Raw genomic sequence first — 20,372 nt, 5'->3', positions numbered from 1 at the left:
TCACAGCTTTTCACACATTTATTTGTCCTCTTACAGCACACAGCACACGTAGACACTCAATGAGTATTTACGGAATGCATGAATTTAAAACCCAGTGTCATAAATGTCCAGTCAATAATACAAAAATAACCAATTTAAAGATAAAAGTTTGGAGCCAAATTTTATGCATATATCTCACTCTGCTAGATTTTCAGTATTTCTTCCATTGAGTACAAAAAGGATTTGCAATGATTTAGAATAACAACATATCTATAATTTCATGAATATGAAACTAAGATCATAAGCCATACAGTAGATCTTCATATTTAAGACAGCACATTTTACATGAGCTTTGAAAATGCTAATTTTGGATCTCATCTTAGAGATTCCAATTTAATAGGTCTCTGATACATGGCTTAGAAAGTTTTAAACATTTGAAACAAGCATCTCAATGATTCTGATGCAGTTATTATAAGAACCATATTAGAGAAATACTCCCATGCATGAGAAGGGGAAAACTACACCAAATTTGTTTCTGCACCTGAGCCTTGAATTTAGCTCTTGCTTTCCTGGCAGCCAAGACAAAAAGGAATTAAAGAAGAAATAACCATTGGCTGATGAGAGGAGGCCTGGCAGTTTGTCAGAGAAGGCCAATAAATTGCTTCAAATGTTTGTGTAAACAGGCACAGCATGCACTCAGAGGGAAAACAATTCCCTAGCATTAACAAAAAATGACTTATCAGGTGGCACTTCATGTAAAAGACAGTAAATAATAAAAATGAAAATTTACTTATGAGCAATTTTGAAGACCATATAGAACATCATCAAATGGGTATGTCTAATTTTCTTTATTTTATTTTATGTATTTATTTTTGAGACAGAGAGCGAGCATGTGCGCACAGGCGAATGCCTGTCTGCACGCCTGCGCTAGTCAGGGAGGGGGGCAGAGGGAGACAGAGAGAGAGAAAATCCTAAGCAGGCTCCATACCCAGCGCAGAGCAGGATGCAGGGCTCAATCTCACGACCGTGAGATCATGACCTGAGCCAAAATCGAGTCAGACGCTTAGCTGACTGAGCCACCCGGACACCCCTAATTTAATTTTAAAGCACAAGTACAAACTTTTACATACTGCTGGCAGCCTCTCTGAAGAACAAGAAAGATGCACACTCCTTACACTCCACAGTCCCACTCCTAGATAACAGCCTGGATTCAGAAAACTCATTCATGTGCACCGGAAGATGTGTGTAAGACAAGTACCAGTACTGTTTGCATTTGCCACAAATCTGAATCATGGAAAATGAATAAACTGTGGTAGGTGCATACACAATGGAATATCCACAATTAGAGCAAAATGAGTAAACTAGAATTATATGTATCCATATGGATGAATTTCATAAATACAATATTGAGGGGGGAAAAAGCCACTTGCAGAAGAATACACAGTGTGATGTGATACATACAAAGTGTAAAAGCATACCCAATAACACTACGTTGTCTCAAAAATATACCTATGAGATAAAAATACAGAGAAATACATAGGATGAAAACTTTAGTCAAGAAGGGCAGCTCCTCTAGATGGCGTGGAAGGTAAATGAATTAGGGAGAATTATGGGTTCAGTGGTATTGACAATGTTTTATTTCTTTAGTAGGGTGGCAGTTACCTGGGGGATTGTTATAGGTCTGAATTATTTCACAATAAATAAATGAATAATATGAAGGCATAATATCAAACCATATTCTAGTAAGGATCTAGGATATAAATGAATGTGGTCCATGCAGACTCCTTTCCAATTGTAACAGGAAGAGAGGGTGAGGACAGAAGAAAAGACAGGGAACAGGGTCCTTATACTAAAGCAGTGCATTCCAGATACAGCCTTCTAAGGTTAGAGACCAAGGAATCTCTGCACAGCAGATACCTTGCAGCCATTAAAACATGTGAGATTAATCAGCATGAACTGATAGAGAAATATGTCCCCCACATATTAGGAAATAAAAGCAAGCTGCATAGCAGTAATGCTTAGTATAATATCGTTTATATAAGAGAAGGTTTACATATACTTGTACATCTGTGGAAAGTTATACGAAGAACCATTAATAGTTGTTGACCTGGGCAGAAGGCAAAAGTTCCACTTTATGCCCTTTATACTGTCAAGCTGTTTTCATAATAAGTATCTATAATTTTTAAATTAACTTTTATAATTAAACAACTGAGCTCTCCAGCAAGAGCTTGGGGAAATGCTTCTCAACCTCAGCTGCACTTCAAAACCATCTGGACCCTTACATAACTCAACTTCCAGACCCCAGTCCAACTTAGAAGCTCTGAGGGTATGGTCCAAGTATCACTATTTTTTAAAAGCTCCATTACAAAAAAAAAAAAAAAAGTCCAATGGGGGTGCCTGGGTGGCTCAGTGGGTTACATGTCAGACTCTTGATTTCAGCTCAGGTCATGATCTCAGGGTTGTGAGATTAAGCCCCATCTGTCTTGGGCTCCGTGCTGGGCGTAGAGCCTGCTTTAAGATTCTCTATCCCCCTCTTTCTCTGCCCCGCCCCTCCTCATGTGCACATGTGCACTCTTTCTCTCAAAAAAAAAGTCTAGTGTACATTAAGGGTTAAAACTCATTGTTTTAGATGTTACATGTGCAAATGACAATGTGAGTTATGAAAATTAAAGACACCGATCTTGTATACTGATCCAGACAAGAAAACCATCAATGCCTAAAGGAGGAAGAAAGAAGGTTATATATAGGCTGGGTTAAAAACTTTTTGGAAAAGTAAGCTCTGATACACTGAAGCACCTGGGAAGGTTTATACTCAGAACTGCAAATTCCATTCTACTGAGTAGGGAAGAGAAATTTGCCCTGGAAAAAAGTGTTCCCAGACAATGACCATATAAGCATTTCATTGGACTCCTATAAAACCTCTCATTTTGACTGATACTGCCCTTAATTTGAGGTTGTATCTTTGTTACATATTTATTTCAGATTTTTAAAAAATATTAATAAGCAGAAGAAAAGAACACTCACCATAATCCCATATCCCTCATGATATTTTGGAATATAAGCCTTCTATTTAGATGATTTTCTCTGCATATATTTACATATATAATTTCTCATACAAAAGTGGAATCATACTGAATGCCAGGCTCTGTAACCTGCTTTTTTTGCGTATTTTTTTTTTTTAATTTTTAAAGACTTTATTTATTTGACAGAGAGAGAGAGACAGCGAGAGAGGGAACACAAGCAGGGGGAGTGGGAGAGGGAGAAGCAGGCTCCCCACTGAACAGGGAGACCGATGCGGGGCTCGATCTCAGGACCCCGGGATCACGACCTGAGCCGAAGGCAGACACTTAACTGACTGAGCCACCCAGGCACCCCCTTTTTCTGTGTATTATAACAAGAATATTCTTTCACGTAATACTGCCTCTGGATGGGCCCACCAGGACCAGGTAACTGTAAAATGTACCCCCAAGTAGCTGAAAAAACTGGCACGTGTGAAGGAGCTAATTCAGAATGAAAACCACTATACTAAAACAATGAATTTGGTGTTTGCAAGGTTTAAAGCTTACTTGTTGCATTACTCAGTGACCGGTAATCAGTCCAGCTCCTCAACGCTGCCTGGTTTATGAGATAAATGCATGTTATCATGCCATCAGCATGGAGGAACAAGAAGCTCATGGTTCAAGCCTGCCACTAGTCAGTCTTATCATTACAAATCGTTGTCTAACGCAATAAAAAGGTTTTTTTAAGCTGTTTTCTTAAGCAATTTGTTTTTCTAGGTACTGCGAACTATTTTAAATGAACAAGTTTTCCTTTGTGGAAACCTCTGAGACAAATCTGTGACTTCCCCACCAGTGTTGGTCATCATGTGATAAATAATTTAAGCTTCATTGCTGGCTCCATTTTAACCCGTCACCCTCATTTTTACTTATGCTATTTGAAATCTTCTGTAAACCAACACTTAATTCCTTTCTGGAAGATGGCAGGATAAATATGAATGAATGAGCAAGCAAATAAAGACAGATATACCATCACTCCTCCAGCAATGCATAATCTTACTGCACTGTGATGCCTTGTGCCTCCATCTCCCACACCTGAGTTTCCGAAGGGCAGGTCAAGTGGTCTCATTCGGCTTTATATCCCTAACGCCTAGCATCAAACTCTGGTACATGGTAAGGTTTTAAGAAAAATACGTGTTCAGTACACTAGCGTCTTGGCCTTGTTATTGAGCGAGTGCTCAAGTGTTCTAACAGCCTACAGTTTGTGCTTCCGACCCAGAAATGTAATGGCCATCTTATGGTACAGCCTCCTTGCTGTGCTGCATGTTAGCAGTTAAGATCACTTCCAAAATCAGATCCTCCTCCTGAATTTCCCAGTGTTACTGACAAGTACCACCATTCACTCCTCTTGGTCACCTAGGCTTGATGCCTCCTTGTCTCAGTTCTTTATCTATCTCTCTTCATCCACTACTGTAGTTACCAGGGCCTGTGTGTTCTAACCCTGCAACATCTCTCCTCTGTCCCTGTCCACTTCCATTTCTATCAGTCTAATTAAGATGCTTGGGATCTCCCCAAGAATTACTGCATGACATCATGCCTTTGTAAAGTCTGCCTTTCACAGTGTGGCCAGATTAATCTTCCTAGAACCTCAACGATAACTCTGATCACATCACTTCCCTACTCCTACGTCTTCAAGGACTCGCCACTGCCCATGGGATTAGCTTCCATTTGCCTGATCTTGACTTAAAGGTCCATTCATTCAATAGCCCTGTTCTTGAGTGTTATGTATGTATGTTTGGACCTCTCTCCAGGTTTGGGGAGGGAGAAGGGAAATGTACAAAACATGAAACTCAACTTCTGGGAATGGACCATACAAGAGTAGAGGTAGACCTGTACATGAAGAACTATAAAACTAAAAGTGGTAAGAGCTTTAAAACAAGGCAAAATACATGGATGATGGAAGCACAGAGATGAGAAAGATTAATTCTGGCTATGGGAATCAAGGAAGACTTCATGAAGGAGGTGGATTTTTAACAAAAAAAAAATTAGTAGAAGTAATTCTGGCACAGGAAATAACACAAACTGAAAAAAAAAAATGGGAAAGCACATAATAGCTTCCTGCAATTCAGAAGGAAGTGCTGGGTTCACACATAGGTAGGTGAGGGAAAGAAACAGAAAACAAGACTGAAAAGGCTGGGGGTCATCTGGTGGTTCCTGACTGACATGCTCGGAGACCTTTATTCACCAGTAGAGGTTTAGCAGCAGAATGACCTGATCATAGCTGTGCTCTGACAGGCACCTCACAGAGGCCTGAAAACTGACTGGAGAGAGGAAAAAAGGAAGACTGAGAGAGCAGGGAACCAGTTTCTGCAAAAATATGTAGTAAGTAATGGGTGCCAGGATTAGACCTGAAGCAGGAAAAAAATACATCAATGGTCAAAGAGTGCGTTCAGCAATATCCGCTGGGGACAATGCAATCACACAAGCATATTTTACCTGTTTCTTTCCTGCCTGACTGAGGAGCGTCAGAGTCCAGGTGACACAGTATGTGTCTCAAGTTTCGGACCACAACCAGCCAGCCCAGTTAGGCTGTGGTGTGTGGCACCTACAGCTGTAGACCCACCACTGTCCAAGCTTGGTGAGACTCGTCCCAGGCCCCACCCTTGTCCTTCCCATGTTTTTATCAGTCAGAACACTGTGTGTCCTCCTCTGTGGTTCTTGGAGCCAACATCAAGTCCAAATTGCTCTACACTTGCCAGGTTTTATCCAACTCTCCACCTCACTCACCTCCCAAAGCCAGACTCTGGGCACCCTGGAATACTGCCAAATGGCCAGCCAACGCTCCTGTGTCCTTGCTCTCTTCTCCACATGGGTATTCCCTCCCATTCCTCTCCAGTCCCTCCCCTGCAACCCTCTTCAAAATCAGCTATTCATTTCCTCACCTCCTGCAATACCGCAAGGATTCTCCTGCTCACCACTCTTATTTCTAGGCTCTACCTTCTGGTAATAAAAATAGCTCCTTTGAGGTTATACCATTTGACCATAACATCTTCCCTCTGTCCATGTTGTCAGCTATTCAACTTCAAATCACAACCCCTCATTCATCAAAGTTGTTAACATTTGGTGTATATTTTCTTCTCTGCCTCAAGAGCCCTGCCAACTCTTCTGGTAGCCACTGAGGGTCCATGTAGCTAAACCAGCCAACACCATCTAGATAATCCTAGATCTCCTCTTAGCCACCTCTCCTCCTCTCTTCTACCTCAGCCGTCCAGCACCAGGAGCACATCTTGGACTTCATCAGAGACATGAACTATTTCACCTCAAAAGCTGCCCACTCTGGCTCACGCAGCACCTCTACAATGGCTGTTCAAAGCTCTCAGGACTCTAGCCCACCTACCGCTGTGCTTTCCCCTGGGCCCTCTTCTTTGTTGATGTTCCATGGTCTATTATTCCCAACATACTCTTGCCAACTGGTTTGTTGTTGTTTTTTTTTTAGATTTAAATATTTTATTTATTTATTTGACAGGAGGAGTGGCAGAGGGAGAGGGAGAAGCAGCCTCATGCGGGACTTGATCCCAGGACCCTGAGATCATGACCTGAGCCGAAGGCAGACGCTTAACCAGCTTGAGCCACCCAGGTGCCCCCACTTGCTAACTCTTAAACTCCCTCTGCTTTTTCATTCACTTCTCTGGAAAAACTCCACCCTTGGAGGGGTTGCAAAAAAGGGTGATGCTCTAATTCTACCATTCCTTCTTTGCTTATTAGCTGGGGTACTTCTATAATGAGAAACTTCCTCTCATCACCTGTGTGGAAAGAGAATAGCTGCTTGATATTCTCTTTATTTTTCAATTTTCATTCTCCAACATGATTAATGATTTTTTTGTTGTAAATATCATTATTAACTTACTCTAATATCCTCCAAGGTAATCAATGCATTTTTTAAATCATAAATTTATGGGTCTAATACATCCCCCTGGATATCCCACTGAAACATGTTCAAGTCTACCATTCAAAAACAAACAAAACAAGTCCCTCACTGGATCTCTCACCTCCTCCTCCCAGCCAAGCTGCCTGGTGACACCTAGACAGCCTATTTCTTGAGCTCTCACTCACTCCTTTACCATCTTTAACTGGAGTATGGTCCCACCACTCCACCAAAACTGCTCTTGCTGGGGCGCCTGGGTGGCACAGTTGGTTGGGCATCGTACAGTTGGTTTTGGCTCATGTCGTGATCTCAGGGTCATGAGACTGAGCCCTGCGTTGGGCTCTGCGCTCAGTGCAGAGCCTGCTTGAGATTCTCTCTCCCTCTCCCTCTGTCCCTGCCCCTCATGCTCCCTCTCTAAAACAAATAAATCAATCTTTTAAAAAAAACAAACAAAATAGCTCTTGCTAAGGTCACTAATGACCACCACTTTGTCAAGATCAAAGTTGACTTTTCAGGCTTCATTTCACCTGACCGCTCTGGGCTGCTGGCCACTTCCTTTCTCCTTGGAGGAGTCTTCCCCTGACCATGTCACATCCTGGTTTTTGTCCCCGTCGGTTTTTCTAGCTTATCATCTTACTCATCGATGACATGTTGGCATTCTTAGAACACTATTTTCTCTATTATACTCTCTGCTGAGATGATCTCACCCACACCCAAGACTTAACTTACCACTTATACAAAAATGTCTCACAGCAAATTTGTATCATTACCTTTCATCTCTCCCTCTGGACTCTATACACAACCGTCTATATGACAGCTCCCCTCAATGTCTCAGAGTATTTCTACTTACTACATATAAAAATAAAGTCAGGATCTATGGAAAAAAGAAAACCACCCTCTTCCAGTAAATGCCAGCATTGTCCAACCAGATGCACAAACCACTGTCATCTCTGACAACTCCATTTATCTCAGTTGCATCTCCCTTCTATCACCAAGCCCGGTTGATTTATTTCCTGAACACCTTTCAAATGCGATTCCTTTCCACTCTAACACTACAAACCTCATCCAAACTACCGATACCTCTCCCTAAGACCACTACTGATAAGGTTACTACTGTGTCCTTCCTCCAAACATTCCCTGCATTGTAGTCAATGTAGATGTGATCATGCCAAGCTTTGCCTAAACCCTTTAATGGTTTCCCATGGCTTAGGATAAACTCCTAACACTCTACACTCTGTGTAACTTGCCCCTACCTATTCTTCAGCTTCATATAGAATAATGCTCCCATACAGAATCACTCTTCAGTCCCTTAACTACGATTTTTTAAAAAAATGCTAAGGGCCTCTGCACACATGCTTCCTCTGTCTGAAATGCTCTTTCTTCCTTTGATTAGTTAGCTCACCCTTCAGACAGGCCTCAAGAATCACTTGCTAAGGGAAGCCTTCCCCTGTCCAGATCATACCCCAGTCTCACAGGCTGTCACGGCATCTTGTACATAGCCTTTGTAGACTTGTCACAGCTGCAATTTCACTTTTTTTTTTTACAATTTTTTTGGTTAATGCTGATCTTCTCCACCAGGTAAGTTTTACCGGAACAGAAACTATGGTTGCATTGTAGTCCCAGTGCCTGTCATATGTTAGATGCTAAGTTAGTATATGTTGGATTAATGAATATATGAAAATGAATAAATACCCAAATTTCTTGAAATTACTGTGGTTTGTCCTTTTTCAGAAGGCTTATACTTGCTATCACGGAATGTACCTTATATAAAGTATTTAATATAGAGGGCATAGGGCAGTCCCTATACATAGATAAAAATGTTTGTTACACTACTATTTTAAATATGTTATTATTATAATAAAGTTTAGCTGTTTTTATTATTATCACTGAATTCATTTTTTCTAGGCAAAAACTATTTTCTGATTACCTTTGGATCCATTCCCAAACACTTGCCTAACTCCATGAGGAAAGCTGGACAAAGCAAATTCTTACTTTCTGTTTCCCTTGCAATTATAGCCATGAAAAATAGGTCTGGTTAATGAAATATAAGTGGAAGTTTTCTGGGAGGCTTCTGAAAAGGTACTGATTTCCTGGGGGGGGGGGGGAGAAGGTGTGTGTGGGGGGGACTGTGGCATTCTGTCTTCCTTTTTCCTCATGTGATATGATGTCTGGAGTCACAGCAACTATCTTGCAACTATGAGGGAAAGGCCAACAAAACTGCAGAACCACTGAAGCAGCAGCCCACCCCAAGCCTTCTCACTGTATGAGAAAAGTAAACTCTTATTTTCTTTTCTATTACTTGTATCTAAAGACATCTGTAATTGACATTCTGCTCACTAACAAGATTCTCTTTCAGACAAATCACCTTACTTTGCCCAAGAAGTCCTTTCCTTTCTTTTTATTTTTCTCTTCCCCTTTTAATCTTTTTTCTCTTTGTTAAATTTCTCTGTCACTCTCCCTAATAATGTAACCAAAATAAAAAATATATATACACACACACATATACATACACACACACATTTTTTTTTTACAAAATAGAAAATTAATGACAATTTAAAAAGTAAAGACAGATTCCTTAAATTTCTTATACTGAGTTGATCTACAAATATACGGAGATCAAAATAACATCTGTTTGTGATAATGGCATCAAAAAGAATTTAGGTCTCTTTGCTTTGCTTACTCTCAGACTAAAAACCAAGCTCTTAAGGTAAAGTATTTTAATGTCTACTCAGGTGCATCAGTATCAGCATGTGATATATTCTGATGTAATTCCAAAGTCAAGTATCATATAAATATGCAGCTAGACAATAAATCCAACACTTATACACAAAGCTTGACTACACACGTATAGACTATATTTGATTTTTCCAAAAATGTACATGCAAGAAATATAATACTTTAAGAACTGATAAATCTGAATAAAGAGATTAAACTATGATTTTCCTATTAGTGAGACCAGGTACTTCACCCGTATTCCTAATATGACATGCAATTTGGGATTATAAATTAAGGGTAAGACCTAGTTGGTTGTAGGTAATGTTCTTAGAGTAAAAAAGAAAAGAATATGAATTAAATTATCTTGGGCCAGTGTCCTTTTCAGTCTGTTCTCAGTCCCCCACCTATAAAACAAGGAGAGTGGACTGGTTTCCAGACTGGTCTCCGCAGAGCCTATCCAGGCAAGTCTGCAAGCCTTCCACTCTGACTCAGGCAGAGCAGATCTGCTTTTATGTTTAAATATTCATCTTTTATGTAAGATTTTTGTTAAAGAACTCAGTAACTAAAAATAACTTAAAAATAACTGGACAAAATGCTCTCCTTGGTCTCTTCTGATATTAATATTCATGATGAAATGATTTCTTTACGCTCCTAAGCTTTAAATATTTTAAGAGCAAATCTATTCATCTAAATATGTACACAGAAAGTTCATGTGACAATGTGGGCTTGCTTTATTTTCAGAAATATATTCAAATAGAACTAATGTTTTTACCTTGTGAAAATGCCATCCACGATTCCAATTGTTGCTTCCTCCGCAGGAATGTAGGAGCCCATCTGAGCCATGATAGTAATCAATGCAACTTGTTTTATGTAGGAGCTCTTTCCACCCATGTTTGGTCCAGTGATTATCATTACTCTCTCTGAATCCCCCTAGAAAATCAAAAAGCAATTTCACTTATTGTACCCAAAGGGCTTTTATGTAATACCTATAATTTAGTCCATAAATGGGAATGCATTAGGCAAAAGATGGCTTTCTGGTATTTAAATATGTTACCAATTAAGTATCACAAAGGGAAGGAGGACCTCCTTGTCTTCAACCTGAACTGTGTAACTGCAGAACAGTGAATTCTGAGCAACGCACAGGATTGTTTCTGCATATGAAAAAGGAAACAACAAGGAGCAAGCAAATGAGATAACTACTATGGCTTTCTCATTAAATATTCATTAATCTGCCTCTGTGTGTGTTTTTTATATTGCTTACATTTAAAATCTATCAATTTTCATTTATCCATCCTAAAACTACACACATTATATAGCTAATTGCTCAAGGCCCTAATGTGGGTTGGTAGCACAAGAATTGTCTCAGTGACAGACGGATGACTACTAAAGAGGTTTACAGTAACAAATTCTAGATATCAGCTTTATCAGCATTTTTCACTGGCATTTCACCAGAGCATAGAAAGGAGGCAGAAAAGCTCAAACACCTGTACTAATTTAATTTCTAGAACTTGCCTCTATTAACCAATTACAGTACTTGCCACATACAGACTCATCCTAAGGGAAATTGTCCAGCTGTAGCCCTCTGCAGAGGAGTGAGCCCGAGGCATCCATGTGCTCTGTGAACCCACCACACTGGGCAATACCTGCCTGGTCAAGAGTGGCCACTGTGTAACTTACCAACAGCCCTAGAGGTGGCCTCACATAAAAGGGCTTCTGAAACTAATCAAATAATCTCTTGGGGGTTTAAACTGAGTACCATGCACTGATTCAATTTGGCGGAACACAGAACAAGGCCACAAAGCACTGGGGACCATGAATAAAAAGTTATGAGGAAACAAAAGGTATGAAGAAAAATTACATAGAACAGGGAGTAAGGGCCACCTGGGTGGCTCAGTCGTTAAGCGGCTGCCTTCGGCTCAGGTCATGATCCCAGGGTTCTGGGATCGAGCCCCGCATCGGGCTCCCTGCTCAGCGGGAAGCCTGCTTCTCCCTCTCCCACTCCCCCTGCTTGTGTTCCCTCCTCTCGCTATGTCTCTCTCTGTCAAATAAATAAATAAAATCTTAAAAAAAAAAAAAAAAAGAACAGGGAGTAAAAGGGGGAGTTAGCAATGAAAAGGAAGGAAAAGCAGAGGAGAGTCCAGAGGGGTGAGAAACTTCATGCTAATAATGAGGGTCTCAGAGTTAAAATATTGTAAAGTCTTACTATTGAGGGGATAAAAAGAAAACCGTTTCCATCTCTAAAGTTGTCTTATACCCTAAATTAACCAGATATTTCCAGTCTCACTAAAGCCAAGCTGTACTAGAGATTTGTTCTCCCTGTGATTCCTTTCTCTTATGGCAGGTAGCTTTAAAATGAGCATCATATGTCTCCATTATTTGAAGGAACTTGAGGGCGCCTGGGTGGCTCAGTCGTTAAGCGGCTGCCTTCGGCTCAGGTCATGATCCCAGGGTCCTGGGATCGAGTCCCGCATCGGGCTCCCCGCTCGGCGGGAAGCCTGCTTCTCCCTCTCCCACTCCCCCTGCTTGTGTTCCTGCTCTCGCTGTCTCTGTCTCCGTCAAATAAATAAATAAAATCTTTAAAAAAAGAAAATGAAGGAACTTGAGTGAAATCTACGTTTCTTGGAACAGAAAGAGCTTAGCACAGTGAAAGCAAAGAAAGAAACTTCGCATGAACAGAATGATAAAAATGATAAAATAAAATTAATTCTCCTACAGAGATTTAAAAATAATAAACCTATTGTAAACAACCAAATATGTGACTTAACCAAGTATTTCAAAAATTTAAATAAAATGAACAGCTTTTTTAAAATTGGCAAAAATGATACAAGAAATAGATAATCTGAATAATCCTGTATCTATTAAAGAAATTGCATCGTAATTAAAAGCCCTTCTGTAAGAAAAACTCCAAACCCAGATAATTTCCCCACTGATTCTTGCAAATATATAAGAAATAGCACTTATCTTACAAAAACTCTTCTACAGAACAGATCAAGGGCAACTCTTAACCAAAACATTTCAAAAATCCAACCGAATCCTGATAGCAAAAACCCAACAAGAACATTACAAGAAAGAAAAATTACAGGCCAATTTCATCCATAAGTATATATGTAAAACTCCTTAGAATATTAATAAACCAATCCAAAGCTACATAAACATGTGGAATTTTTAAGTATAAGGTGGGTTTAATATTCAAAGGCCAATCAATTAATTCACCACATTAAGAGAATAAAGAAGACAAATCAGATGATCTCCAAAGGCACAGAGAAAACATTTGATAAAATTCAGTATCTACTCATTAAAAAAAAAAAAAGGCATGAAAAGGAAATAAAAGGTACAATCATTGGAAAGAAAATAATACAACTGTCATTATTCCTACATGTCATGATTATGTTCCCAGAAAATTTAAAGAAGTCTATAAAAATTATTATAAACAATAAATGAATTAAGCAAGATCTTTGGATAGAAGGTCAGTATTCAAAAGTCAACTTTATTCCTAGATTTTAGCAATTAGTAACTGAAAATAGAAAATTTAATGGTACAATTTACCACAGTATCAAAAGAAATCAAATACCTAGGAATAAATCTAACTAAATGAGCAAGACCTCTACACAGCAAACTACAAAATATTTTTGAAAGAAATTAAAGAACACCTAATTAAGTGAAAGAATATACGATGTTCATGGACTGAAAGGCTCAATATTATAATACTATAATAAATAAACTACTATGGTTCTGGCACAAAGACCCACAGTGGAATAAAACAGAAACAGACTGGGGCACCTGGGTGGCTCAGTCCATTGAGCATCTGACTCTTGGTTTCAGCTCAGGTCATGATCTCGGGTCGTGAGATCGAGCCCTGTGCGTAGGGCTCCGCACTCAGCACCGTGTCTGCTTGTCCCTCCCCCTCTGCTCCTCCCTCTGCTCACACTCTCTCTCTCGCAAATAAAAAAAATCTTTAAGAAAAAAAGCACAGAAACAGATTGATGTGTATACAGTTACTTGACTTATGACAAAGCTGACACTGTAGCACAGTAGACAAAGGATGGTCTTTTGAATAATGGTGTTTTGGTCAAAAGGATGTCCATATAGAAAAATAAGAAATCCTGACCCCTAACTTACATCATAAACAAAAATCAATTCCAGGTAGATTATAGCTTTGACAGACAAAAAAAAAAAGATTACTGGACAATAATATATGACCTTGGGGTAGAGAAAGATTTCTTTAACAGATCACCAATCATAATTAACTATAAAAGAAGATTTAAAAATGGAAGTACACTGGGCGCCTAGGTGGCTCAGTCAGTTAAGTGTCTGTCTTCGGCTTAGGTCATGATCCCAGGGTCCTGGGATGGAGCCCCACATCGGGCTCCCTGCTCAGTGGGGAACCTGCTTCTCCCTCTCTCTCTGCCTGTCGCTCCCCCTGCTTGTGCTCTCTCTCTCTCAAATAAATAAATAAAATCTTAAAAAAAAAATTGAAGTACATTAAAATCAAATGCTATTCACCAAAAGATGCCCTTAAGGAAATGAAAAGCTACAGAATAGAAGATTATATGTATTATATATTTCTCAAAGACTCAAATCCAGAATACATAAAAAACTTTTACAAATCAAAAGAAAGATAACCCCCCCCAAAAATGGTCAAGAAAACTTTAAAAGAACATCACAAAAGAAAATACATAAAGGGCTTGGTAGAGGTCAGAGATAGGATTATAAATAAGCAAAAAATAATAACAATAAATAATTGTCATATTCAATAAACCATGGTGAGACAATCAGGTACCTATGTAAAAAAAAAAAAGAGTTAGGCCTGACTCTCACACAGAGGCCCCAAATTGAATCTAGATAAGGGAATGAAGTGTGAAAAGCAAACTTTAAACTTTTAGAAGGAAACATGGAAGTACAGCTTAATGACATCAAGGCAGAGAATGATGTATTGAACAAGACAGGAAAAGCAACACAAAAAATATAAATCTATAAATCTATTAATTTTTAAAAAATATTCTATTAAGTCACCAAACACAAAATGAAAAGGTCTAAAATAAAGAAGTAGTACTCCTACATAGTAAAAACACCAAAACAATGGGAAAATGGGCAAAGGACATGAATAGGATATTTATAGAAAAAGAAATACACAAGGCCAAAAACATATTCTTAATCAGGAAAAGGAAAATGTAATCACAGGATTTTTCAAGGGACCTATAAGCTATCCCTAACATTCAAATGAAGGAAACAGTGAAAATTTTTGAAGGAATAATTTTTAAAAGACACTTTCACATTCATCATATCATCAAAAGGCTTAAAAGTCTACTTTTGCAGCATGTTGGAAGTATATGACAGCAATTTGGAAATGCCTAGTAAAGTTAAAGATTCTGTATACCAGTCTACATGACCCAGCAATTCCTCTTCCAGGAGTCTACCCTAGAAAAATACACAAGTACTCAGAAAGATATTTATAAGACTGCTCACTCTAGTACTGTTTGTATTCATAATAGACAAAAAAAGCAATCTAATTGTCTATCATCAGGAAAATGAGTAGATCTACTTTGTACAATTATGAAAACAATCATTTACAAAATAGCATATGACAGGTTCAACGTGCCATATTTATGTACATTTTTAAAATACACAAAATTATAGTGTTAAAATATAAATATTATATAAAAGAATAAAAATATGCGTAAGGATAACAGTAACATCAGCATAATGGTTATCAATCAGATAAGGAAGTGAAGGGGGAGGAAAAGGGAGAGCAATCAATTATGTATAACCTTAGCTAGATCTGTAACACTTTACTTATTTTAAATAAATCTAAAGTTCATATCACAAAGGGTCATTCTTTATGATATCTGAGGGAAGGGTAAATGGGTGTCTGTTCTACTGTTTTCTATACTTTTTCATTTGAAACATTAGGTAGTTAAAAATTACTTAAATGCATTATCTTAAAATTTAATTATTTATTTCACAAATAATCATCATGAGCCATCAAACAACTCTTTATAAATCCATTAATATATTTAGGAAAAATTTACACAATTTCCTAATGACATCTTGTTATTTGGATTTCCAGCATATTTACATAAAAATAGAATACTAGATAAAAAGCCCCACATACTAGAAAGTAAAAGAGTAACATAAGGCGGAATAACCCACACAAGGGTTACATGTGCCACGAGGAGGCCCTGAACCATGAAAGCGTTGTTGGTGGAACCGCCTGAAGTAGAATTACCAAACCCAATGAGCAATAGGGGTGGGTGATGGAAGTGCAGAAACAAAAAAAATAATTTACTAAATAAGTAATTTAGGAAACCTATGAGGAAAAAATATAAAAATATACACCCTTTATCTTGTAGACAGCTTCTTTCTTCCAATGCCTTGAAAGATAAGAGTATTTATACTTATTGCTCGATTCAGTGTCTTCATCCAATGGGAATCAAAAATTTGACAGGGTCCTGACAGGTCAAGATAGCTCTTGAGGTCTCAGTTTCCTCAATTCTAAAGTGAGAGAGTTGAATTAAATGATTTCTCACCCTCACATTCTATGACCCTCTGAAAAATAATATGTCCAAATTCAGGCATATGACACAGAGTAGGTGGCTCTGGGTTGAATCAAGAGGCGAAGCTGTGGAATTCACTTACACGAAGTACTTGGGAAAAATGGGTACACAGTGACCCCAGTCAGACGTGCGGTCCCTTCTGTGGAAGTAGTCTTTCCAGGCCTATCCAGGATCTGAAGATTTCAGACATGATCTAACTCGGAAGATTTAAGGAGTGAAATGCTTTCAACTCAACTATTTGTAGGTAATAAAGTGGTTGCTTTGCTAGTAAGCACTAATATTTATACCTGCAATGAGATATAGATTATATACTGGGCACACTCTAGTAAATACTGATGGGGAAAAAGAGACTGAAGAATCAGGAGGTATTCTGAGATGCATTAATACCTCTTGTCTCCATCTCAACTGCCACCATCCTGGGGGGGCCACTGCAGTGGATCCTGACTAGTCTCTCTGCTTCTCTGCCCACAGATCATTCTCTACCTTGCAGTCAGATTGTCTTCAAAATTAAAACAGAATTTGTCTCCTGCTAAAAGCCCTCAAATAGCTCCACAATGTACTAATACTAAAGCCTCAACTCCTCACCATGGCCTAGAGACCATGACGGCCTGTCTGGCCTAATCTCCTCTCACCCTCCACATGTTAACTCAGCACTAGCCAGACTGGATTTATGTTCTTCTTCTGTTCCTGCCTTCAGGCCTTTCCATAGCTGTTCCTTCCATCTGGGGTGCTCTTCCCTGAGATCGGATCCTTTTTGTCATTCAAGTCCAAACTCAAACATCAGCTCCCAGTAGACACCTTTTCTGACCCTCAACTACCTTAAGCCCCTCTAACCTGTCCTACTCTACGATGTTAACCCATTTTCTTTTTTTTTTTTTTTTAAGATTTTATTTATTTATTTGACGGAGACAGAGACAGCGAGAGCAGGAACACAAGCAAGGGGAGTGAGAGAGGGAGAAGCAGGCTTCCCACGGAGCAGGGAGCCCGATGCGGGGCTCGATCCCAGGACCCTGGGATCATGACCTGAGCTGAAGGCAGATGCCCAACGACTGAGCCACCCAGGCGCCCCCATTTTATTTTCTTTATACCTTTTATCCTTTTATCCCTCTCTGAAATTTCCTTAATTTTATTGTTTACTTATTACCAATGCCATTGCTAGAAAGTAAGCTCCCATGAGAGGAACTATGTCATCTTGTTCATCCCCACTGACTACAACAAGGTCTGGCAAAAAGAAGGCACTTAATAAATACCGGTGAAAGGCACCACAACAGGGATATTCACCACCCTTACAGATCAAAAAATCATTTGCATTCTCTCTAGAAACGAGTCAGGAATATGAGACTCCCTTTCTTCTACAGTTCCCAAGATGACATAGTAAGTGAGGAAATGATCAAGAATCTCATATATTGGGCGCCTGGGTGGCTCAGTCATTAAGCGCCGGACTTTGGCTCAGGTCATGATCCCAGGGTCCTGGGATGGAGCCCCGCATCAGGCTCCCTGCTCAGCGGGAAGCTGCTTCTCCCTCTCCCGCTGTGCTCTCTCTCTCTCAAAGAAATAAAAAAAATCTTAAAAAAAAAAAAAAAAAGAAAACACGGATGGATGGATGCATGACAATAAACCAACACTGAAGTACTGTACCAAGGGGACTGTTTCTGGACAGCACCTACTGCCTGAATAAACCTTTGCGGAAGCTAGAGTTCAAACTTTCAAGTTTTTACCTCAGTACTAGTGATGTCTATGTGGACAGCATCAGTCAATAAGATCTTAGTATTATGTACCAAGAATCAAACACTGAATCTAAGCCAGTAAATTTTGAAATAACTAATCAATTTCCACATTGAATGCGGTCTTCTGTGGAGAGAAAAGAAGTGGAGATGAAAACACAAAAGGCCAATTTTAAGGTATCATTCAGAAAACCACAGCTAACAAGTGCCACAGGTAACCGTGCTAACCACAGGCATCACCTCATTTCGTTCTCACAAGAGCCTCACAGGGTCATACAAGTACTACTGCTTTCCCATGTGACAGGCGAGGGAACAGGCCTGGGGAATCTAAGGGCCTTGCCCCGTAACGTGGAGCTACTAAGTAGCAGAACGGGGATGATAAGTGAAGATCATCCCCTGACAGATGTCTCACAGGGATCCCTGCTCAATGACAGGGAGTCACAGTCACTGCTAGATCTGAGAGGAGCTGCTCTAGGGCAGGGCCAGCCTCCGTGGGTCCGCCGTTGGGTACACTAGAGTGATGGTCAGTCAGAATATCCCTGAGGTCAGGAAATGCCCAGCAAAAAAATAAAATAAAATAAAATAAAACGAAACACTAAAATTGTCACATGTTCATTTCTAAGACTTGGGCATCAGCTAATTTTCTACAAAAAAGGCTTCCTTCCTTGACAGGTACAGATATTGACATCTATCTTCAAAAAAGACTCATGGTAGAGCTATTTTTATAATAGTTGCAGAATGCTGAAAAAGTTTGGCAGTTTCAAAGTGTTTTATTCCCTGAAAACGTCAATCAATAACAGGTTACAGTAAGAGACTCCCTAGTGAAAGGCTCCTCCAGAGAAGCCCTTAGCCAAATCCTTGCACTTTTAACCCACGGGGAACTACAAACAGAAAGGGGGATAATGAGGCTGGAGAAGAGTACAGGCTGTATGCTGACATGCTAAGGAAAAGGTCCAAATTCTTCTGATGCCTGGATGCTGTCCAATTTACATTCCACAGAAAGCTAGTTGTTACTCAACCTAATCCCCTCATTTTATGGATGAAGAAACTGAAGAGTACAGTGGTCTGTCCAAGATGATAATAAAATAATAGCTAACTACGATTTGAATTTACTCCTCCAATCAACTCTCCCACTACTTCTATGTACCAACAAGTGGTATGTGATAAGAGTTTTAAAAACAGAACAAAGAAAGTGCTAAGATAAAAGACATTATTTCTGGCCAGAGTAATGGTGAAGGCTCTGAGGAGGCAGTAGTATCTTTTGGGTTGTGAGGGATGAGTAGGAGCTCCATCAATGCAGATGGGTTACAAGACAGGAAGACAGAAGAAGGAACATTCTGGGCAAAGACAGCAATCTAGGTCAGAACACTTTAAAAAGTAAGCAGTTATCATACAAAATATCCTTCTTTATTTCACTGTGTCAGAAGCAGGAAGAAACAGGCACCAGGGAAGAGAATTAACAGAAAACAATGTTCAAATGCCATTGATGTTTCCTCTATTTTTTTTTTTTTAAGATTTTATCTATTTATTTGACAGAGAGAGACACAGCAAGAGAGTGAACACAAGCAGGGGGAGTGGGAGAGGGAGAAGCAGGCTTCCTGCTGAGCAGGGAGCCCGATGCAGGGCTCGACCCCAGGACCCTGGGATCATGACCTGAGCCGAAGGCAGACGCTTAATGACTGAGCCACCCAGGCATCACCTGTTTCCTCTATTTTTTAACAATATGATCCTATGATCATGCTATGCGAAAAATACATTTATAGCAAAATCTCTGAGAATAATCCAGGCACAGAATTAAATTAAACTTAATACTCAGACATATTTTTATGGTATGCATTATTGTTAGTCTGCTTGGTAATTAGGGACAAAGAGTCAACAGCTTATGAATATTAGTACAATCAGTCTTACTTTTATATAGCCAAACCAAGCATTTCTGGGGTAGCTAGAAGAATTTGTCTGGGAGAAGGGAGGAAATGGGAAGTTGGTGATCCTTGGTCCCGTCTAGTACTCCCTCATCTTTACCAGTTTCAAGGATCATTCATGTAACAAATATGTGAGCACTTACTATGTGCCACACAGTGCCAGGCACTGAGTGCCTGACTCGATCTCAGGAGAAAGGATTGTGACCAGGATTCCAGTGTCCACCCAGTCCCACTCCACAAGAGCTGGGCTGTGGACTTCCCTTTGGCCACAGAGATTCACAGGGTTCAAGTACTTCCTAGGAAACTTCCTGCTTTGCACATTCTACTCCTTTTCTTCCCTTCCACAAATCGAGAAGCTGTCAACCACAGTTTTCCCACTCTTTCTCCCAATAAGGGGACTTTATATTATTTACATTAAAAACAAAAAACAGGGGTGCCTGGGTGGCTCAGTCAGTTAAGTGTCTGCCTTCAGCTCAAGTCATGATCCCAGGCTCCTGGGATTGAGCCCCATATAAATAAATAACATTTATTTATAAATAAATAACATTTATTTATAA

General features: G+C 39.5%; 1 protein-coding gene across 1 annotated transcript in view; it reads right to left on the bottom strand.

The window, feature by feature from the left end:
- Nucleotides 1-20,372, bottom strand: part of MSH3 (mutS homolog 3) — a 178,041-nt gene that overhangs the window by 29,588 nt on the left and 128,081 nt on the right. Inside the window, exon 20 of the mRNA XM_044916772.1 lies at nucleotides 10,388-10,545. Coding sequence (XP_044772707.1) covers nucleotides 10,388-10,545 — 158 coding nt within the window. The remainder of the gene's footprint in view (nucleotides 1-10,387; nucleotides 10,546-20,372) is intronic.

The sequence above is a fragment of the Neomonachus schauinslandi genome, chromosome 7, assembly GCF_002201575.2.
Source record: "Neomonachus schauinslandi chromosome 7, ASM220157v2, whole genome shotgun sequence".
NCBI lineage: Eukaryota > Metazoa > Chordata > Mammalia > Carnivora > Phocidae > Neomonachus > Neomonachus schauinslandi.
The sequence above is the reverse complement of the archived record's forward strand: the minus strand, read 5'-3'. Positions and strand labels throughout refer to the sequence as shown.